We start from the raw sequence: 24425 nt of genomic DNA on the forward strand, positions 1-24425 counted from the left end.
TTTGAGCAGTTTGCCATTTTACACGAAGCAGAGACACAACAACTCACCTGACCTTTAACACAAGTTGGCTTAAAATAAATGTCAGTGTGTAACATTTTTATTTACATGAAAGGACTCAGGGATAATCTATTGGTTGTTTATATTATGTCTTTAACTTAACATTAAATTCTATAAAGGACAATTAATGCGCAGGTGTATGGATGGTTAACAACAATGACATATAGAGCCTTAGCCAGAATTTAAAGCTAAAGTTTAGAGTGCCCTCTGTTGTTCATCTTCAACAAAGCAGAAACCCACACATTTCATCCTTCCAAATAATTATAGGTTGGCCTCAGGCATGAATTTATATATTATTTAATGTCCCAAAATATCTATCAGTGCCTCAATGAGAGATTTTTAACAGTAATTATTTTTTTAGTTATAAACTGTGATAAATTAATACATTTTTATTCATAGGCCTACAGTTTTCATGGCTTGAAATATTTAGACATAATCATTAGGCACATAGTCAGTTTTATTGTGATTGCTGACCCCTTACAGTCAATGCTTGCCTGGAAACCACAGACATGATGGGTGTCTTTGATGGGTGTCATTTTTAGAGTCACCCGTTAACCTAACATATGTCATATGTCTTTAGACTGTGGAAGGAAACTGGAGTATGGGGAGAACATGCACACTCCAGACAGAAAGGCCAAGGAAGGTCGGGGACATGGACATACAACCTTCTAGCTTTGAGGTTGCAGAGCTAACCTTTCCAATTTTTAAGCATGTTGCTGAATTTGAACAGATATTAACAGATATGTATTTTGCATCAAATTCAATTCATGTAAATTTTACATGTACAGACCCCGAGTCTGGGAGGGGTAAGAAATAAAAGAATTATCAATACAATTTATACATACATTTATACAATGAAATTAAATAAAAAATAGTTGTAAAAATGAGTTTAACACAAATTTCAAACTATAAAAATAACTATATATATATATAAATATGTGGAGAAGACGTTGGTGTCAGCTGGTTATTCACTTCCTGTTTTCACAAATGACATCACGCGGATCTCGTTTAACAAACAGTTTCAAAACTGAAACAGTGGATTGAAAACGCTTTATTATTCTTTCATTACTTCATTAGATTATAATATTTTATGCCGTCGTTACGTACCGGAGCACCTTAATAAGTGGATGATTTACGAATACAGCAGCCCTGGTCATTTGACGACAGAAGAAAGCCAGCTCTGTTGCTAAGTTAAGCTAACGTAACTATCAGCGATAGCTGGGAGCTACTTGGCGAGTTAGCAACAGAAACTCAGAACAGACACACGTATTCATTTACTAGAGTAAACGTCTGTCAATATGGAGAACAAATATAACCTTAAGAGTCCAGGTAAGCTTGAGAATTACATTTTTGACTGATCGTTTGTTCTGCACCTGACAGCGACATCGATGCACATACCCATTGCATGCTGATATTTTAAATTAACGCCACAGTAACGGTAATGTTACAATAATTTTTTAAACCAATGTTCATCCCAATAAGACTACTACACTAACACGAGCCGCATGTAAGCAGGTTATATGAATTAAATCTAGGTTATTATGATGTTTCTAATTATGAACCCTTCACGGCGATACTATTTTCCCTGAATATTTAGTATTCAGAACCAAACAGGTAACGTTAGCTCATTCCGCTTCCAATATGTTAGCATTAACGCCCTTCCGGGGCTCAAACAGTAGTGACGTGGTGTAATAATACCATCATAATGACAATAACATTTGTCAGTTTTTAAGAAACCTCTACATCTGCAGCTTCACTTAATAGACATTATAACCGGTGTTTTCCTGGTTTTTAAAGTAGCTAGCAAATGACAGGGACTATACGTAGAATCTGTACATAGATCATTAAGTGTTGGTTTTGATTAGTTTTATATTTTCAGATTCATATTTATTTTGGCACTTGCATTGATTGCTAATTTTCAGCAGGTTTTAGTTAGTTCCATCCCTGTTTAAAATTTCAGTAATGGTGTCAATTCAAAACAAAAATCAAACTGTACAATACTTTGGTTTCACACAAGGCAGAATATTAATGCTACAAGCGTAGACTGACAAGAGCCACAGAAAATAGGACAACGATCGTAGTAATGAAGTAATGGCTTAATGAAAAAGTGTATTGTTCTTAAATTTTTGTACAATGATATTTTGTTTTCACTAACAGTCGGATGCAGAGGTTTTTATCAGTCAAGTGTAACACAAGTCAATCCCACTACCCATTTTAGAGTCCGTGTTTGCTCATTGGTCTATTCATGAAGCTTTGTGCTTACGTGTTAATAAGTAACGATATGTTACACAGTAAAAAGTCCCTGTCACTTTCGGCTGTAGATGTTTTTTCTTTAAATAAGACGGTTTTCACTATCAGCTGTGTGGTTTTCCCCTCTTATTTCCTACCCCCAATGGTATTTCAGTGCCTTTTGGTGCTAGGCAAGAAGGCTTTCTAGCTTCTTAGAAGTTTTCATGTCAGAGCTGACATTAGTGCAAGTAATGTAACATAAATGTATACTTTCTCTATATATCTTATGAAATATAAATGATTGATACATTTAAATGTTTATTCGAGTAAATTAATCATTGTTTCATGTTATATTATTATTGTTGTTGTTGTTGTTATTTATTATTATTATTATTATTATATTAAATTATAATCCATCCATTATCTGTAACCGCTAATCCTAATCAAGTCGCGGGGGAGAGGTGGAGCCTGTCCCAGCTTTTATCAAGCGAGAGGCAGGGTACACGTCCCCAGTCTATCTCAGGGCCACAGAGGGACATACACAGACAACCATTCGCACTCACATTCACACCTATGGGCAATATTAGATTAACCAGATAAGCTAACATGAACCGTTTTGAACCGTTTGGGGGGAAACTGGAATACTCGGAGGAAACCCACGCAATCACGGGTAGAATACTTCACAAAGAAAGGCAACGGCTTGTCTGGGTGCGAACCTGCAGCCTTCTAGCTGTGAGGCGGCAGCGCTAACCACTTCAAAACCATGCTGCCACATTATATTATTATACTGTTCTATATTAATTGAAAAAAAGAGCTGAATGGGAAGTCAAAAAAATAATTAATAGATTAAGCAACAAAAAAATTAATCATTAGGTGCAGCCTTAGAACTGGCTGAATAAAAAATCCACAAAGGAAAGTGACTTATTTTGATTTCTACAAGGCACTTTGTTGTAGTTGAATTTTCTGTCAGACTTTAGTTGGACTTCATAAAAAAAAAAAAGAAAAGACAAATAGCATCGCCCTGTTATTGATCTTTCCCCTATTCAGTCAGCTTCTTGTTTTTATTTTTTTTTTATTTTTACACATATTCACTGTTGAAGAAAGCTGATTAGAAACCTGGTTATATACACTTTAGATTTGATCTATTACTCTGGTACTGTTCCTGTTGATTTCAAGGCTGTTAATATTCCTTTTTCTGACCATATGTTGATATCTTTCAGTGTTAACCTGGCATTCTTTAAAACCCATTCACCACGTACTATATCCTACCGTAATATCAAGCACATTAATATGGACAATACCAATGGTATTAACTAGCCTAGTGCAGACAGTTCACATTTCAACCCCAGATGAATTGGCCTACTACAACAACAGTCTTCATAATCCCTTAAATAACCTGTCTCCATTTAAGACTAGATCTGTCACTTTTATCCGTTCTTCACCTTGGTTCACCCCCACTCTCAGACACCTTAAAGCCAAAGGACATGAACTTGAAGGACTGTACAGAGAGACAGATCTCACTGTGCGTAACGAGATGTATTATAATCATATCTCTCAATATAAGGCTTGTATTACCCAAGCTGAATCCACATACTGTTCTGGTCTAATTCATTTGAATCAAGGTGATTCAAAAGCTTTGTGCTCTCTGTTCAGAAATATACAACTGGCTGGATCACTTTCTTCACACATGTAATTTCTGTAATATCTTCTTCTTTTCCTTTTCGGCCTGTGGTCATGTGCCTCCATCTTACCCTGTCCTCTGCATCCTCTTCACTCACACCAACTAACTTCATGTCCTCCCTCACTAAATCCATAAATCTCCTCTTTGCTCTTCCTCTAGACCTCCTGCCTGTCAGCTCCAACCTCAGCATCCTTCTACCGATATATTCACAGTTTCTCCTCTGAACATGTCCAAACCACCTCAATCTGTGCTCTCTGACTTTATCTCCAAAACATCTAACATGAGCTGTCCCTCTGATGTCCTCATTCCTGATCCTGTCCATCCTCGTTACTCCCAAAGAGAACCTCAACATCTTAAGCTCTGCTACCTGCAGCTCTGCCTCCTGTCTTTTCTTCAGTGCCACTGTCTCTAAGCCGAACAACATCTCTGGTCTCACCACCATCTTGAACAACTTTCCTTTCATTCTCGCTGATGCTCTTTTGTCACACAACACACCTGACGCTTTTCTCCACCCGTTCCAACCTGCCTGCACTCGCCTCTTCACCTCTTTTCCACACTCTCGGTTGCTCTGAACCGTTGTCTTGTACCTGAACCTAAGTACTTAAAGTCCTGCACCTTCTTCACCTCTGCTCCCTGTAACCTCACCGTTCCCCCTGGGTCCCTCTCATTGACACACATGTATTCTGTCTTACTGCGGCTAAGCTTTATTCCTCTGTTTTCCAGAGCAGACCTCCACCTCTCTAGATTTTCCTCCACCTGCTCCCTGAGCTCACTACAAATCCCAATGTCATCTGCAAACGTCATAGTCCACGGAGATTCCTGTCTAACCTCATCTGTCAGTCTGTCCATCACCAGAGCAAACAAGAAGGGGCTCAAAGCCGATCCTTGATGCAGACCCACCTCCACCTTGAACTCCTCTGTCACACCTACAGCACACCTCACCACTGTCTTACAGCTCTCATACATGTCCTGCACCACTCTAACATACTTCTCTGCCACTCCAGACGTCCTCATACAATACCACAGCTCCTCTCTCTGCACCCTGTCATACGCTTTTTCTAAATCTACAAAGACACAATGCAACTCCCTCTGACCTTCTCTCTACTTCTCCATCAGCATCCTCAAAGCAAATACTGCATCTGTTGGACTCTTTCTAGGCATGAAACCATATTGCTGCTCACAAATGCTCACCTCTGCCCTTAGCCGAGCTTCCACTACTCTTTCCCACAACTTCATTGTTTGGCTCATCAACTTTATTCCTCTGTAGGTACCACAGCTCTGCACATCTACCTTGTTCTTAAAAATTGGCACCAGTACACTTCTCCTCCAGTCCTCAGCATCCTCTCACTCTCCAAGATCTTGTTAAACAAACTAGTAAAAAACTCCACTGCCACTTCTCCTAGACACTTCCATACCTCCCACAGGTATGTCATCATGACCAACTGCCTTTCCGCTCTTCATCCTCTTCAACGCCCTCCTCACTTCACTTTTACTAATCTTTGCTACTTCCTGCTCCACACCACTCATCTCTTCTACTCTTTGTTCCCTTTCATTTTCCTCATTCATCAACTCTTTAAAGTTCTCCTTCCATCTTCCCATCACACTCCTGCCACCTGTCAATACATTTCCATCCTTTTCCTGTATACACTCCTGAACTTCCTTGTTCCACCACCAAGTCTCCATGTCCACTTTTCTCTTTCCAGATGACACACAGAGTACCTTCCTACCTGTCTCCCTGATCAAATTAGCTGTATCTGGAAGCTCCTCCAAACCACCCAGAGTCTGTCTCAGCTCCTCCCTGAAAACTACTTGACTTGTCTGGCTACACTCTCCCCTACCAATGCTTTACAGTCACTGATCTCTTTCAGAATACAACGTCTACACAAGATGTAGTCCACCTGAGTGCTTCTACCTCCGCTCTTATGTCACCTTATGTTCCTGCCTCTTCTGGAAGAAAGTGTTCACTACAGCCATTTCCATCCTCTTTGCAAAGTCTACCACCCTCTGTCCTTCTGTATTCCTGTCCTGAAGACCAAACCTGCCCATTGCATTCTCATCACCTCTGTTCCCTTCACCTACATGCCCATTGAAATCTGCCCCAGTTAACCTCTGGGGATGCTCTGCATCACTTCAGCTAACTCCTTCCAGAATGTCTCCCTCTCTTCTAACTCACATCCTACCTGTGGGGCATAACCACTAACAACATTGAACATCACCCCTTCAATTTCCAGCTTCAGACTCATGAACGTGTCTGATACTCTATTCACCTCTAGAACATTCCTCACAAACACCTCTTTCAGGATAACTCCTACTCCATTTCTCTTCCTATCTGACCCATGGTAGAACAACTTGAACCCTGCTCCTAAGCTTCTAGTCTTGCTACCTTTTCCACCTGGTCTCCTGGACACACAGTATGTCCACCTTCCTTCTCTGCATCACGTCAATCAACTCTCTAGCCTTCCCTGTCATAGTCCCAACATTCATCCCTCCGTGGTCCTCTCATTATTCATGTCATCCTCAACAGCACGCTCTCCTTTACTTCACACAATAATAACACTACACGGTAAGCCTACATCTTGGTAGCACCAACCAACAACATCCCTCCCTCACACCACATACAGCTGGCTTAGTTGTTCACAGTCTTGTCACTTCTGGGCTTGACTACTGCAGCTTTCTTCTGTTTAGTCTTCTTTAAAAAAACCCTTTACAAACTTCCAGCTCTACAGAATTCGTCAGCGCGCATTATCACAAGAACCTGTCACATTACACCCATTCTGCAGCAACTCCAGTCCTATCACATTTTGCATTCACTACAAAATACTGTTACTTACTTCTGAGGCAATTCATAACCTAGATCCTCTTCATCTATCCACCGCTGTCCCTTCTGCTCACCTCACTACTATGGGGCAAATGATTCAGTCGCTCTGCCCCCCAGCTATGGAATTCCCTCCCTCCTGATAGGAATTCGCTCAAACCAGCTCAAAACTCATCTGTTAAGGTTTTTCTACTCTCGTTGAGTGGTTGGCACAGATGTCTATACAGATGACGGTGGTCCTCCATGCCTATTCTACTAAGAGGAATACTGCATACCGAAAGGAACTGAAAACCGTGACCCCGTTTCGTGACTCCTAGTGAGAAGGGATGATCGTCAAAAATAAGTAATGTCTTAACCTCTGTTTTTTGTTTGTTTGTTTGTTTGTTTGTTTGTTTGTTTGTTTTGACTTTTAAATATCCAGCGGTAAAGAGGCTGATGAAAGAGGCTGCTGAATTGAGGGATCCCACAGAGCACTACCACGCCCAGCCACTGGAGGCAAGTTCACCACAGAGCACAGCTTGTACAATATTACTGCATTTCTACGTTTTAGGAATTTTTTTATTTTGTATAGTCTAAGAGTTTCTTTTAATGCTCAAGGCTGCATGAATCTAAGTTAAATCAGTTTTTTCACTCAGATTTGAGGTCAGATTTCTCCCTACATTTCTTATGGATGTATAATTTATAAATGTTCTGCACTTGTATAGCGACCCAAAGTGCTCTTAATTCAATTCAATTCAACTTTATTTATATAGCGGCAATTCACAATGAATGCATCTCAGGGCACTTTACAGAATTAAGTCAAGACTTTAAAAATGTATAGAGAGAACCCAACAATTCCCCTTGGAGCAAGCCCTAGGCAGTAGTGGAGAGGAAAAACTCCCTTTAATGGAAGAAACCTCCAGCAGAACCAGGCTCAGGGTGGGCGGCCATCTGCCTTGACCAGTTGGGGTGAGTGGAAAGTGGAGAGAGAAAAGAAAAGATTAAGAAAAAGCAACAAAACATAGGGCAGGCTGGTAGGACCAGTAGCTGCACACTGGAAACAGACACCTTTAAAGCCGGGTTCACCTGCAGAAAGGGACAGAGAGAGGGGGACAGAGAAGGAGAAAGACCACTACAGGATAACACACAGAGTTAATTTCATACAGGGGTGACAATTGTGGGGTAAGAGGAGAAGAGAGAGGGACAAGAGGAGGAAAGGATATATATATAACAGTTTTTATGTTAACTTTGAAACTGCGATGTTACAAATTAGACTGTGGCGGTGTGCCACAATGTGTACCGCTTTTCTACCTACTGGTAATCAAAGCGCAGTTGTCCACCAACAACAGGGTTGTTGGTTTGATTCCCAGCTCTGTGAGCAAGACACGGAACCCCAACTTGCTTGCCTCCGGGGAATACAGGCCAGCTGCATAGCAGCTACCCCTTCGGTGTGTGTGTGATTGTTAAAATATATATATACTCCAGACAACGTTATTAGAAAAACACATTTTCATTGCTATGCTGATGATACCAAGCTATATCTATCTATGGAAAAAACAATTAATTAAGCTTCAAGCATGCCTACAAGACATACACACTACATACATAACATTACTCTAGATGGCATAACTCTGACCTCTAGTACTACTGCAAGGAATCTTGGAGCTCCTCTCCTGTGGAACCAGCTCAGATTCAGGAAGCAGACACCCTCTCTACTTTTAAGTCTGCTGCTATAGGCTTAGACTCCTGGGGGACCCACCCCTGATGCACTGAGCACATTTCCTCCTCACGTCCCTCTCTCCTCTCCTCTCCTCTCCTCTCCTCTCCTCTCCTCTCCTCTCCTCTCCTCTCACCCCACATTTTCACCACTTTATGACAATAATTTTGTGTGTTCTTTCTCCCGTAGTTGTCTTTCTCCTTCTCTTAATCCCTCTGTCTGTCCCTTTCTGCGGGTGCTTTGGAACTGTGTGTTTTTCAGTGCATAGCTACTGGTGCTACCAGCCTGCCCTATGTTTTGTTGTTGCTTTTTCTTAATCTTTTCTTTTCTCTCTCCACTTTCCACTCACCCCAACTGCTCAAGGCAGATGGCCGCCCACCCTGACCCTGGTTCTGCTGGAGGTTTCTTCCATTTTCCACTAGGCTTACTAAAGCCTAGGGCTTACTCAAGGGGGAATTGTTGGGTTTTCTTTATACATCTTGATAGTCTTGACTTCATTCTGTAAAGTGCCGTGAGATTACTTTGTGGTGAATTGATGCTATATAAATAAAGTTGCGTTCAATTGAATTGAATGAACCCCCAACAGCCCTTTCCCATCCCTAACTGTGCAGTGCCAGTCCAAGCCCGGTAAAGATTGGGAAATTAAGGACTGGGAGAGACTTGATTAACACTTGTTTTTTCTGTTTAGCACATTTAAAGCTAGAATGGATATAAATAATTATATATAAATAATAAACAATTATTTTATGCTCAGAGTCTTATACAGTTACTGTACTTTCTATTGCAAGACTTTCACTTATAATAGTCTTTCTGCACTATAAAATTACATTTACTTAACCAAAAGACATGACTACATCTTCCACAACTGTTTTGACAATTAAAAGATGCTGCAGTCTTTTCTATAATGTAACCTAGTTTCAGAGACAGTAGCACTTTTTATTTGTAATAAAGTACAATATTTCTTAAGTAACCTTTCTTTACTTGGGGCGACTGTGGCGCAGGAAGGTAGAGTGGTTGTCCACCAATCTCACAGTTGTTGGTTCAATCCCCAGCTCCTCCAGTCACATGTCAAAGTGTCCTTGAGCAAGACACTGAACCCCAACTTAGTTGCTCCCAGTGAGTGTTGGCCAGCTGCATAGCAGCTCCCCCATAAGTGTGTGAATGTGTGTGTGATTGTGAGTGTGAATGGGTAAATAAGAAGCAGTGTAAAGCAGTTTGAGTGCTATTAGGTAGAAAAGCGCTATATAAGTGCAGACCATTTACTATAAATAATAATTGCATAATTAAAATAACTGCTCACTAATGGCACAAAAAGAAGCAGTTTTATTGTCAGTAATGTCACTTGAGACAGATGTTTGTAGCATGTGCGTGTTGTGAATTTGTTTGGTCTTCTTCTGCCTGTAGGATAACCTCTTTGAATGGCACTTCTCAGTACGTGGGCCCCCAGATTCAGATTTTGATGGTGGTGTTTACCATGGCAGGATTGTACTTCCACCAGAGTATCCTATGAAGCCCCCCAGCATCATCCTTCTCACAGTACGTTGCAAACCAAAGCCACATCCAAAATGCATGTCATTATTTTCGCCCTGAAATTAAACTCAGACTTGATTTTACTTATTTGTGAGACTGTTAGATTGTCTTATAATATTCATACAGCAAAATGAAGTCGCACTATTGACAGTGTGATAAAAGACAAAGTACTCTGAATTGTTGAGACACATTTACTTTTAAAGAATTTCAGTCTGGAATTTCCTTATTTTACTCTATCAGCTGTTTCAAACCTGTTTGTCTGTCTGTTATAACTTTTGAGAACATTTTGTATTTCCATCCTCCACACGTTTACCTTCTCTTCTTGCAATTCATCTTAGCCAAATGGAAGATTCGAAGTTGGAAAGAAGATCTGTCTCAGTATCTCTGGCCACCATCCAGAGACCTGGCAACCCTCTTGGAGCAGTAAGTATCTTGAAAGGCCTCATCTATTATAAATTTTGCTAATTTCTGCTTTACCTATAATTATTTATTCAGTTGGTGCTGTTATGTTTGCATTTTGCAACATTTGCTGTGCAGGGAGTGTGTAGGAATCCAAAATAAATTGTGATTGCGAACAACAGTAAAATGTGCACATAGCCCATTGCATACACATATAGCACATTGTGCGCTATTTGCACATATATAATTTGCAAATAGCATATTTTTATTCATTTTTGAACACAGAATAATGGCCAGTTCAACTTAGCATTTTTATCTTAACTTTAACCAAAGAACTGCCTTTTTAAGCAAAAACTGCCTGACAAATCCATGGCATTCGACTGATAAGGTTTTGCAGATATTCAGGCCTCCCGGGACTTCTGCAATATTTTTTAAAGTATGCTTTACTGGTTCGGCAGTGTTGTACATCATCAAGTGTGTTCCAGCTGCTACTTTCTAATGCAAATTTTTTTTTACACAGCCAGGAAATATGTTTGAGGTTTTTGTCTTGCTGCAAAACCAGCTTATCCCCGATTAGTCATTGCCCAGAGAGGAAATGGCTCTTAAATATTTTCAATTCAGTTCAATTCAATTCAATCAGCCAGTTAGCGAACTAAAGTCTGTTGTTAACTAACAAAACAAGTATTAGTGCAAGACACTTCCATTTTCACATTCATATTTCCATATCTTATTTAATCCTTTTAGTATAATGTCTCTCCACTAAAAGGGTTGCAAGTGGGCAGGGTAGGAAAACAGGTTTTCATCTATTACTGCTAACATTAGTGTATTGTGATTACGAACCATAATGTTACCATGTGTGCACTGGAAATGTGAACAGTAATAAAGAGTTGTCTCCATGTTTACAATCTTGTTTTACAGAGAAAACATTAGCAAATGAGAACACACACTCTGAAATTAAGGGGTCTCAAAGGGCTGTCCTATTTCCATTGTGTATGTATATGTGTGTGTTCTACAATATTTTGCTGTACAATAAATTGATGTAAAATAGGAGATGTGAGGGGGACAGATTGAAAATGACAATGCCAGAAAAGATTCGATTATTTTTCATGCTGTGGGTTTGAACTTCGAGTAAGGTTTCTTTCGTTGTTTTTCCTTTTTTATCACTGATTTTGTTTTTTACTGAGAACTTTAACTGGGGTTTGTAGTGATTTGTTGCACTGTTTTAACTCTTCAGGGCAGTTGTATGGAATTTTCACATTTGATTGAAGCTGGTTTGTGCTTTATTTCATTTTCAAGTGTGATCAGTTAATCTATTTTTTATTGATACATGTAAGTACACTGAGGTCTGTTTTTATAGTTTGTAGACTGCTGCTGTCTGTTATTTTAATTTGACATTTCTTTGGGTTGTCATTTTGCAATGTTGGTAGTCATGATCAATTTAAAGCCTTGGGTTCTGTTAATCCCTCCAGTGTGCAAAAAATATATGTTTTGGATTATTGTCCATTGGTAGATCTATAGTTTAACGGTTTGTTTGAGGGAAACATTCCAGGAAAGAAAGGCTCCTATAATAGTCAACAAAGTAGGTAGCTGGGTTGCTTTCATTGACCGTAATGGATTCCTCCCCCTTCAGCATGTCTTAGTATATTTAGCTGCATACCATAGCCCTTAATCCTTCATCTAAGTGTATGCATTTACATCGACATAAATAACCAGGTTACAGTTGGCTTTCTCGGGAAAGCTCATTTCTTAAGTGTCATGTAAAGCCCTAGGCAACAGTTGAGCGTAAAAAGGCCGGTCAAGGCATCTGCCTTGGGATGAGTGAAGAGAGAAAAGAAAAAAGCAACAAGAAGCAACACTAAAACATTAGGAAGGTTTGTAGGACCAGTAGCTACACTGTGGAAACACACAGCTCTAAAGCTGGGGACACCTGCAGAAAGGGACAGAGAGAGGGAGAACGAGAAGGAGAACTACAGGAGAATGAAGACACATGTCATACAGTGGTAACATAAATGTGGGGTGAAAGCAGAGGAGAGGGGAACAAAGGAACTCAGTGCATCAGGGGGTGGGTCCCCCAGCAGTCTAAGCACCATAACAATAACTAACCATAAGCTTTATTAAAGAGGAAGTGTCAAAATGACAAAAATTACAATATCTGGAATTAGACACCTCAAGTGTAATCAGTAAAGAAGCTTTAACAACCAGGACGTCTTTTAGGGTTTTATTGTCTTGCAAGAGAGATGTACATCGTTTCAAGTCTCCATCCTATGCAGTTCTAAACTTCATACGTTGAGTTTGAAGTTAGTTAATTTTATAACCTTCTGTTGCTCGACAGAACATGCTCCACCCTCAGGCTACTACCTCCAGCCCTTTTCTCCTTTAATGGAAACCTTTTCCCTTTTCAGCACTTTGATAAGCACCTGTGAGCATGGAATGACTCTGGGTCACTACAGTGTGGGATGGTCTGCTGTTAGACAATAACTGACCTTGGCGCAGTTCTGCAAACACTTCAAGACAAAACATATATATGAGACACAGTTTGAACAATATACAATCTTTTAAACATTTTTCAAAAGTACACTGAGTACAAGTTGTTATTATAACTAGGCAAAATGCTAAGGATTAAATGTAATCATCATTTAATAATACTTGATTTTCCATCACAATTCCCTCCTTTTGATTACATTTTAATCATAAGACACACAACAGAAGTCATCAGATGCACAAATTCATAAAGATTCAATATACATCCTCTTAATGTTGTATTGGAAATTCAGGCACTGTTTTTGTGTGACATAGGCATCACTGGGGTACAGAGCTAGCAGAGATTAATAAGTATCATATAGCATATTTACAAATAGTGATCTTCATCACTAGAATCTGCATACAGGTCAACATCAGGTCGTAAAAGATGAACAAAATTCTTTGCAGATGTTATATCAATGAGTGCCATCTGATGAGTCATAGCACACTGTGACTCGTATAATGAGACCTCTTACACGTGGGATAACACCTGTAAAATGTAAAAAATTGCAAGCACAAGTGTAGAAGTAAGCAAAGAGAATATAGCAGGGTCATCCTGTTCTGCCAGCTGTTCCACCAGGCGTTCTACAGCATCAGAGGTGTAATTCATATATGTAATTCATCCAATCAACATTTTTATTAATGGCACAAAGACGACTCTAATGCTGGAGCTATTTGTTTTCTAATTTTCCATAAAATTATCTTTTATGGACACTGCACTTCCTACCTGGAGAGGGGTGATGTCATGTTTTATTCCTACCTTTGATTCCAAGCATCACCTGTGTACAGGTTCCTGTCCATTTCTGGGATAGAGTCTGTTGTGGTTTTCCTCCGCAGATTCACCACCTCTTTCAAAGCACGTGTTTTACTCGACCAGTGTACTGTGGCTCAAGGAGTCTCATTCTGTCTTCCATGGTGTTGTTCTCACTAATGCTTTTCTTCTTCGCGGCTTGGGGACTCGCACTCGCACTCGTCCTCTTTGTCACCAGAAGAACCTTAAGTGTGAGTGAATTAGTAAGTGTTCTGCTCCGACTGGCTCCCTGGTTCCCCTCAAGGCTCCTGACCTCTGATGAGCATCAGGCACAGCCAGGGAGAGGTCGTTTACAGGCTTTGGCCCCTTCCTGCAGTGGGTGCCATGTATCCACATCTTTCACAGCTGTGTCGTTGCATGCATCATTTAGAACAGTCCTAGAAATCCTTCAGCTGGAATAGCTGCTAATTTATTTGAAACAAAGCGTACAAAGACAAGGTCTGGCAATACTGCAACATGTCATTTTCTCAAATTTGGAGATTTCCCAAACAATTTTATTATCATTTTTTCCCTTATCCCCATGTTCATTAAAACAACCGGAGAAACCTCAATCCAAGGAGACTTTCTTCTTCGTACCAATTTATTTTTGAGTATGCCACACATAACAACACAATATCTCTTCTCTCAATTGGCCATCAACTCAATGAAATCAATCCTCACATGGTCAAATGGTTTATCAGATGGAGGATGTGCTCCCTGTGGCATTAGTAATGTCACACAGATAAAGCAAGATTGACAATATTTGTGTGCATGTGATACACACCCCTTGGTAAACGATTGTTGTTGTAATAAATCAACATTCCCCACTTTTAACACACGGTTTAACCTGTCTGTCAACTTTATCAGTGTTTAGGAAAACCTGTAGAACTTTTGTAATTTGCAACCCTTTCTTTTCCCCCATTTCTTTCTCAGAGATAGAAAATTGTTGCACAGCGGTGAGTCATGATAAAATATCAGTCCAACGCTTTTGTTTGTTTAAGATAGTTCCTGTTGGGCAGCTTCCTTACCTACAGCATCCACTTTCGCGTTTCCTGCCAACTAAGCCAGTGTTTTTATACAAACATTTATATCAACATATGCAGCAGCATTATTTTGCTTAAAACAAAAACGATTAACAGATTTCTTCAACTTTGTCAAGATTGTTCCAGATTCGTGAACAATTAAAAAATCAAGTCTAAAATACCACATCTCTACTGTTTTTGTCTTCAGTTCTACTTCTATGAGCCACAAATTCAGCATCTTAAGCTAAATTATATGATAAACATCACATTATGTAACAACAGCAAAATCTTCTTTGTTCTCTCCATTGGTGGGATTATGTAATGCAGAACCATCTGAAAAGGTAACATTGTAACTAAGTTAAGAACATTACATCCATTAACACATTAGGCATGTCAAGTAACACTGTATTGTATCTCAGACATCTTACAGTAGAAAGGTGACGAGTTTCCACTCCTGGAATATGAAAGAGAGAGGCTGCATAATGAACCAAAAAAGTTAGATCAGCATAACCAAAACCTTGCCTGTAACAGTCACAGCTTGCAGGCAGCATATACAGGAGCCAGCTTATCTGAAAAGTAAACAATGTGTAGTTATCTGCCATCATGGCCATGTAACATAACAGATGTCATACAGCCAATTCCCTGGTTAACCTACTTAACATAGGGATTAGGTAACACTAATCTGGAGTCTGCTTATGGTGTTCAAATTATTTTATCATAAGATGAGAGTTATTTTCCATGGAACAATAAATTTGGAGCCTTTCTGTCTTGATAATTTCGAATCTATTGTTTTCAGTATGACATCTTACCCAAGAAACTCATCATTTATTTCTTGGTTAAAGAGATGAGAATGGATTGTTCAGCTGTGATCACATGACTTAAATAAGTTACTTCTACATAGGGCAAATTCTAATGTAAACTAATGTGGTCTACTAATGTGGACTGATTTTATGTCCGTTTTCTGCTAAATGTTTGAGTAGTTGCACCTTTATGCAGGCTTTTTTTAGACAGGCTGCAGATCCTAAAATCATCAATATACTGTAGCACAGCTGATTCTGATGGTAAGTATAATGTCTCGAAATTTCAGCTGATGGAAAACAGCTGGACTTCCTAAAAACTAAATTCATAAAACAAATCTCATCCAGGTAATCCTCATTATTTAATTTTTATTTTTTTTTAAGGAGAACGCAAACAAGTACTGACTGTCCGCATACATAAAGAATGAGAAAAATACATTATGTAATTCAGCAACGTTGGCTGTTGAACAGCATCCGAACTATTTTTACTTTAACATATTAAATAATGTACTATTAAGCTAGTTAACTACTTACCATATACTATATGATTTACTTTTGTTGTTTTTTTTCCTTTAACCAGCATGAAACATATTTTTTCAAAAGTGTTTTGAATAATGCAAAATCATGCTTTTCTCAATAGAAAACATTGAATCTGAGTCATTTTTTTTCTTCTGATTTTTGATTTACAGGTTATCACAAGTTATATTAAGGCTCACTGTGATGTCAGGATTTATTATTATGTGCCCTACTCTATAACAAGGACAGCTTCAAGCCCTTTTACTGTGAAATATTAAAATCTAAGTTGATTCACGCAGGAAAGAATCACTAGCTCATCCGATACTAACCCTCTCCTCTCTGCTTGAAACTCTTTAACTATGTGTTGTTGCCATTATTTCTTATAAGGGAAAAAAATTGTGTGTTTTCTGCTCAGGCACAAGCATGCAACTGAAAATATCACGATATATGTCGAAGTTTTCTCTGGGCAAGACAGTGAACCCCCAACAGCCCATTCCCCTCCCCAGCTGTGCAGTGCCGGTCCAAGCCCGTTAGAAATTGGGGAGGGTTGCGTCAGGAAGGGCATCTGGCGTAAAAACTATGCCAAATCAACATGCGGACAATGATCCGCTGTGGCGACCCTGAACTCACGGGATAAGCCGAAAGGACAAAAAAAAAAATTCAACCTCAAGTTGCTACCAATCATGCACAGAACACATTTGACAAATAACCTAAATTTTCCCACATATCCTATTCTGATTTAGCTGATTTGAGGAACAGCATTGGGAATGTCATAAAAACAGTTTTGTTTCAGACCAATTAGACCAATGAAACATTGCAGTCAATTTCTAAAACTTCACTGAATCCCCTCTTTGTTCATAAGGAACATCAGAGTCATGTGAAACATGCGCTGTGCAATTTAAATCGCCTTCTGACATGAGCAAGACAAGACAGACTGCTGCAGCTTCCATTTATACACATATAACAAATCAGTGCTATAATTCATCATGGTGGGTTTGTAAATTTTTGAATTATTGAACACTAGTATTACTTCTGATGTAGACATAAGATAGATCTACAACTTAATCATTAGATATGTCAAATTTATGGGGCATAATTTTGACAACATGAATGCACGTTTAAAAGATCGATCTTAAGAATTAGCGCAAGGCAATGACTGAGTCAAATACTCTTTTTGTGGTTTTCAAGAAACACCATCATGTACATTGCTCATTTTGCCACTTCAGTTACTTTTAATCCTAACTTAATTACCAAAAAAGTCACCTTTTGACCATTAACTTTCAGAGTGTATTCAGGAAAGGTACTCTCCCCCTCAGAATTTAAACCTCGGGTGGTTTAAATTTAGCTCTGTTATTGAACACATTGCTCAATCCAATCCACATTTATTCCAGCATGTAAAAGCTTTGGCAAGCAGTTTTCATTGCATTTGTCTGGTAAACTGTCAGTGCATGTCTGAGCAAACATTTCTTCATAGCAGTTTGTAAATGAGTGTATGTGTGTGTAAGCATGACTTCATTGCAGTGTGTCAGTTTGCATTACCTCCCTCCTTTTGATCAGTCATCAGCAATTGTCCTTGGGACACCAGCTCTTCCCCCCGGTTTGCCACTGGCGATGACTCCTCAAGACAATCTCTGGGTCTGTGTCCTCCTCAATCCCAGAGGGACAGTCCTTTGCACAATGTCCCCTTTGCCCAACTCTGTGGCATCCATCTGCTGCTACTGAGCGTCAGCCACATCTAACTCCTTGTCCTCTGCCTCTCCGTCGTCCACAATTTCTCTATTATGTCATATGAAGACAAAATCATCCTGAATTATAGACTCTCTGGGCCTGCCACTTCGACCATGTCTTTCCCTTCTAACTTTCCCCTCATTATGTGGTCGCAAATGAGACAGATGATGAGAATGCAGAAAGGGAGGAAGATGAGAATGAGGATGGAGATGTGGTGGAGTCAGGTGGCGGTTGTTGTTGTGGGACTGGTTGTCGTTGCACTCGTTGTTCACGGTGTCCTTGCAGTGGTGGTTGTGGCAGCACTGAAGGGTAGGAGTCCAAGCCAGCGTCCAGTTTCAGTGCCGTAGTCTGTGGACAGAGAGAAGACACACTGGGAGTAAATGGTGGTGGAGTGTGTTTTCTACTGAAGCGTTATGAGGTTTTTTTTTTGTTTGTTTGTTTTTTAAACTCTTTTTGGTCGTCTTATTTTCCTGTACTCCATTTTTTTTCTTTTTTTTCACATATTTAATTGTGTAAGTTTTACATCTTTATGTATTTTTGTGACAATGTTTCCTAATTTACTAATTTTCTTAGCTAAGTTTTATTAAAGCAACCTCCTTCAGGAAAACCAAAACACTCAATCAAAGGTTTCAAAAATCTAAGACTTTTTCACCATACTTTTCAGAATCCTAACATTTGGAGTAATCTATTTTTTTCTCTGCTGTCTGCTTGGCCTCTTTTTTTTCTCTGTTCTCTTACAATCACTGAATTCCTAGGGCTTAGTCCAAGTGTGCAAACTTCCTGCCACACTTCCAGTAAGGCAATGCCAAAACTCTTAGTAGTTCTACTTTTGGACCTGTCCTGATAAAACGAACAGCGACTCTTCTTTGTGAACTGCTCTGCCCTGTAATAACCTGTGACCGGGTCTTGAGAATGACGAACTTAGAAGGCAAAAAGAGACAAAGAATTCACTTGGTGCCTTTTTCCCCTAATAAATGTCACCAAGTGAAGGCTTTAAGTCTAGTCTTAAAAGTAGAGAGGGTGTCTGCTTTCCAGAATCTGAACTTGGAGCTGGCTCCACAGGAGTGGAGCTTGATAGGTAAAGGTAAAGATTTTTAGGCCCAGATACTAAAACCTAATTTTTGATTTAATTTAGAAGTAGGAGATTTACGGGACATCCAGGCCTTGATGTCTTGTAGGCATGCTTCAACAATTATTTTTTTCCATTTAGATTCATATAGCTGGGTGTCATCAGCATAGCAATGGGAATTTAGGGAAAATGACATCAATGGTGAAAAATTTTTAAAGTGGGTTTATTGTTTAAAGACGTATGGACTCCTAGGCAACATAATCACTATTCTGCTAGCTGGAAGATGTGCTTGTATAGACTCATTCTCTTTGAGTGTAAATCCAGTTTTAATTTTGCTTGACTTCTTTTTGTTTTCATTTTTTCTTATTGTTCCATTTCTCCTCTAGTTCGAACTGCCCTAATAGCTATAATCGGATTCATGCCAACAAAAGGAGAGGGAGCAATTGGATCTCTTGATTACACCCCAGAGGAGAGGAGGGCCCTAGCCAAAAAGTAAGATGTTTTCTCTCTGTCTAGCATGTGTTGTGTATGCAGTGCTGTTGATACAGAATGGCAATGTGGTGATGGTGGAGTGCAGTTTGGTTCATAAATATTCATTTTTTGTTCTACATTATTTGGCCTCTGTAAACAGCAACAATTAATTTTAACTGAAACACTCAAAATGTGAACAAAAATGTGAAAAAACGCCCCCAAAAGTGGGTGTGTATGTATTTAAATGGCTCATGACACACTTTTCAAATCCCTTGAATTAAAGCAGAAAGTCTTAAATTAGCTCAGTCTTTCATTCGAAATTCAGTGTCATGCTGTATAGAGGCCAAATGCCAAAAACCTTAGTGTTCCAATATTTATGAGCCTAATTATATATATATGTCCTTGCATGTGAGATTAGCACACATGCAGTTTGAGAATATCATATAAGAATTAAATGTGTGATGCTGGTCAGATGGGATTAGGATATAAAACGTCATATACATGTGTAATGTAATCAGCACCTAGGCCTTTTGCTGATTGTTCAAACCTGCTTAGGTATTGATCTTTGGTATCAAATGACAAGGCATTGTTCAATACTCAGTAGGATTGAAGCACTTTGGGTAGTGCCATAATATCAAAGTTTGATACCCAGCCCTGCACAGATAGGGAGATTAAGAAGGAGAACCACAACTACAAGAGAAAGAAGAGATAGAGCTAATGACAAATGCAAATGCAACATTATTGCATGAGATGGTTTAGGGCGACTGTGGCGCAGGAAGGTAGAGCGGTTGTCTATCAATCTCACAGTTGTTGGTTCATTCCCTGGCTCCTCCGGTCACATGGCGAAATGTCCTTGACCAAGACACGAAACCCCAACTTATTTGGGGTTTAGTGTGAGTGTGTGTGTGATTGTGAGTGCAAATGGGTAAATAAGAAGCAGTGTAAAGTGCTTTTTGTGCTATATAAGTGCAGACCATTTACCACTCAGGGACACCTAAGGCCTAACTATAAGCTTTATTAAAACAAATAATAAAATAAAGTTTTAACATTAGATCTGCATTCTGAGAACTATAATACAATACTATGGAGTCTTTAAGAACGACTGTGGTGCAGGAAGGTAGAGCGGTTGTCCACCAATCTCACAGTTGTTGGTTCAATCCCCGGCTCCTCCAGTCACATGTCGAAGTGTCCTTGAGCAAGACACTGAACCCCAACTTAGTTGCTCCCGGTGAGTGTTGGCCAGCTGCATAGCAGCTCCACCATCGGTGTATGAATGTGTGTGTGATTGTGAGTGTGATTGGGTGAATAAGAAGCAGTGTAAAGCGCTTTGAGTGCCAATAGGTAGAAAAGCGAAAGAAGAAGAAGAAGAAAGAAAATAATTTATTCAGTGAATGCTTTTTAGGCAGTGGCTGGGAATTCCTCTACCGATCAGCCACAACTTAACACTTGTGGTCTTAATAATGTCATGGAGGATAAGGGTCAGCATTTCCACTCTGAGCAGTCTGAAGCTACACAGCCTCACATGCAGTAGTGTTTTACACATTGTGTACATTATCTCAATACTCAAGTAAGTAATGGCCTAAAAGTACAACTTTAAACCTTTTACTCAAGTAAATGTACTAAGCAAAACATTTGTATTTTACGTGAAGTACAAAAGTAAAAGCATTCCACTAAGCAAATATTTTATTTTAAAAAATAGGGATTATGGTAATTCTGGCAAAATGTACAGTTTTTACATGAAGTTTTTTTTTTACATCCTGTGAAGAAGGAACAACATCAAATAAAGCACAACTTTACAACTTAAATATCCCTACGCCATGGCAGTCAAGGCATTATGAGGCATTTTTTAAATATTGTTACTTTGATACTGACTTGATTTGCCTCATGGAAAGCTTACATTTCAGTGAGTCCCAGGCAGACTTTTAAGTGTATTTTTTCCATGGAACAATAGTTCCTCATTTCTTATAGCATAGTTATAAGATGCCCTTCCTGCTGCAACCACCACCTTCAGCCATCCCCCAACGATTCTCAATGGCCGAGGAAGATAAGTGATCTAGGTGATGCTTCTATAAGACCTAGCATTAAACAGATGTTTAATCACCCAAGTGATTACATGTATAGCTCCATTTCACCATTACACTGCTGGCTGTCTAGGTTTTGTCCAGAAAATCTGAGCTGATTAGGAGAGGCTGTAACTATCTTTGAGTTGAGTGACACAAACATCATTGGGCGTGTTGCCCACTCGATCACTTTTAATCCTCCAAATGATTTGTTACACAGCAGTGGTTCTAAATACTTGAAATATTTAATGACAATGAGATTTTTCCAATATTACATCTCTAAGTCAAAAATCCACAGACTAATATAAAAGATAAAATTTTTCAATTTTGTGATATTCACATTTTCTACTATCTGTTCAATGACAGGTCACTGGACTTCTGCTGTGAGACATGTGGTTGCTCCATGCGCTCTGCCCTCCTAGCTCTGAATCCTGACAGTAACCCCAGCGCTGAGGACCACAAGGCTAGAGAACTGGCTCAGCAAATCTACTTCAAGGTACTGAATGAACTCTGTGCCTAAATACCCCATTTTTTCTGATATTGCTTTATAAAGTATTTGTTTAAACAAACAGTTTAGTAACTTTGAATCTGGTCCTAATATAAACTTGAGTGACATTTCTATATCTATGTAACAATCTTGCAACATGACTACACTGTCAGAAATGAGACCCACGGTTTATATCATTTTACCATGAAAAATACACATTTGAAAGTTCACCTGAGACTCATATGAAAGTTCAGCAATCCATAAGCCAAATTTAAATTGTAATCTATCAAGGTTACACTATTTTAAAGATAAATTCCTTTCTTTGCTCTTCTACTAAGTTGCCGTGGAGGGACATGATATACCAGCTTTTTACTTGTGGTTACAGAGTTAATCAGAAATTTAGAACAAGCTAAGTTGTGTTGGACTTTGAATTTTAGCAAACACATATACTTGTCTGAACCAGATTACACAAATGAAAATGGTAGAATGAGGCCAAAATAATCTCAACAAAAAATTATACTATATTACTTGTAACTTTTTCTCACAGCACTGTCCTCTGAGAAGCAGGTTCCACATACATGTCAAAGGTTAACAGCTCTTGGCTTGTCCCCTTAAGGGCCGCCACAGTGGAACCTGTTCCGCACATTGATTTAGCATGAGTTTCACGCGGGATGCCCTTCTTGCTGCAACCACCACCAGACCCACCAGGTTCCACATACATGTAACAGCCTGCAAATGGTGGAACATCCAGCCAGATTGATTGATATTAGCCATGACTCGCTACTTTGAGGGTATATCAAAGGGAATCTGTGAAACAATTTCACCCAAAAACAGCAGGTATAAACAACATCTAGGTGGGTAGGAACAAATCCACATTGTCTGGATAACAACTGAAACACTGGATCGAATCACACAGAGAAATATATAATGCAAAATCAGACTGTGGGCAAGGTTTATCAATTGATAAAAATACAAAAATACTTTGGCTGTTGAATTTTAGAACAAACTCACTTTCAAATTCATAACTTGGGAAGAGAGTTGGTTACTGCAGCAATGACAAATAAGGCAAAACTTTTGTGTTTCCATACTACTCCCACAATAACTTTTGTGTTTCGTTTTTTTTGTTGCCTGATAAGAGCTTAAGAGGGAAATAACAATAGAAATATTTGCTACGACTCTAGAAAGCAGGAACTCTTTTAGCAAGCAAAATTAGTGATGTGGAAGAAGAAAGATGTGACTTTGTGTAGATGTATTTATTGTTGCTTTAGTAGCACACACAGGGCCACATGGAGAGATTCCTGGCCAAGGTTACAAATTATCTACAAAGTCTTTTTGACCTGTCTACAAGAGGAATTAGAAACGGTCCTCAGGCCTAAGCTATGTGAAGTCTAACTAAAACGTCATTCTCCAAATGAAGGAAGATAGTTTTGGTTTTGGTTTTTTCACATTATATGCATGTGGATCCAGAGCGATTGGTTTTAGAACAATCCCCTCCAAGAAGGCCACTCAATGAATCCTTTTCAAATATAATTTCAGGTTAACCTCAAAAGGCCTTGATTTGAGTGGTAAAATGTCTTCCCTATCATAATGGAAACCAGAGATAGTCATAAAACCCCTATGTTGCCTGACGAACTGAAAAGTAATATTATTTAAAATTTTAAAATGTGGTAATCATGTGATAGAGCTAAAGTACCCCCAAGAGAATATATACGTCCCTCTCTGCTACATGAATTCATCACTCTTATGGCGATTGCCTGTCTCTTGAAAGGCCCACGGGCTGCCATGTGATTACAGTATATGGTCAGTAGGTGGTGCTAAGCTTACACTCACAGTTACAGCATCCTGGTGCATGTGCAAATCATAGGCCCTACCATGACCTACTGTACCACACCAACAAGGTACTGGAATAGAATATATATACAGTAATAATTAAGAGGCACAAGAACAGCAAACCTTTTAGATAAAGTTTCAAGGAACCTAAATATATTGTAGTTAATCTGACTTTATCAAGCAATCCCCCTGCTGGTGTCATCAGGCTAAAGTTATTTTGATAATGCACAAAAGATTCAGCTGGATGATACTGAATGGAGTCAGGAAATATTTTCGGACTCATGGAAAAAAAATGACGAAGAACAAGAGTGAAATAATTTGAATCCCTGGCACCAAAACAATGCACAACATCAACAGTGTTCAGCTCATTATGAATAAAAATGTATTTATACACAATCTGCTCCAGTTCAGAATTTCCAACTGTGAGCATGTGTGTAGTTTTTTCATGAAACAACATTTTACTCGTTACTTTGGCATTAAAGCATTGCAGTTTACAAGTGTTCACATGACTGTAAATGTATCGATTCATTAATTAAACACTTTGCGGTGGACTATAATAGTCCACCGCAAAGTGTTTAATTAATGAATCAAATATCATAGGACATCCCATGTCTATTAGATCATCTGACCAAGGCAACATAAACACAGGGTTATGACAGCAGCTGTGCAGTAGAAATTGACTGTGTGGCTAAAAAAATGTAATAATGTTATCACCAAGCTATTCTCTT

General features: G+C 39.1%; 1 protein-coding gene across 2 annotated transcripts in view; it reads left to right on the top strand.

Annotated features, from left to right (window-relative positions):
• Nucleotides 1-1026: 1026 nt before the first annotated feature.
• ube2j1 (ubiquitin-conjugating enzyme E2, J1) overlaps nt 1027-24425 on the top strand; it is a 32433-nt gene continuing 9034 nt past the window's right edge. The window contains exons 1-6 of one of the 2 annotated variants that reach the window (XM_067481691.1): nt 1027-1386; nt 7204-7277; nt 9883-10014; nt 10347-10431; nt 19236-19341; nt 21747-21876. In XM_067481691.1, the coding sequence (XP_067337792.1) occupies nt 1356-1386; nt 7204-7277; nt 9883-10014; nt 10347-10431; nt 19236-19341; nt 21747-21876 (558 nt within the window). In that variant the 5' untranslated portion in view covers nt 1027-1355. The remainder of the gene's footprint in view (nt 1387-7203; nt 7278-9882; nt 10015-10346; nt 10432-19235; nt 19342-21746; nt 21877-24425) is intronic. The other variant, XM_067481692.1, reaches the window with a different exon arrangement.

Source organism: Channa argus, chromosome 17, assembly GCF_033026475.1.
Source record: "Channa argus isolate prfri chromosome 17, Channa argus male v1.0, whole genome shotgun sequence".
In the NCBI taxonomy this organism is placed as follows: domain Eukaryota; kingdom Metazoa; phylum Chordata; class Actinopteri; order Anabantiformes; family Channidae; genus Channa; species Channa argus.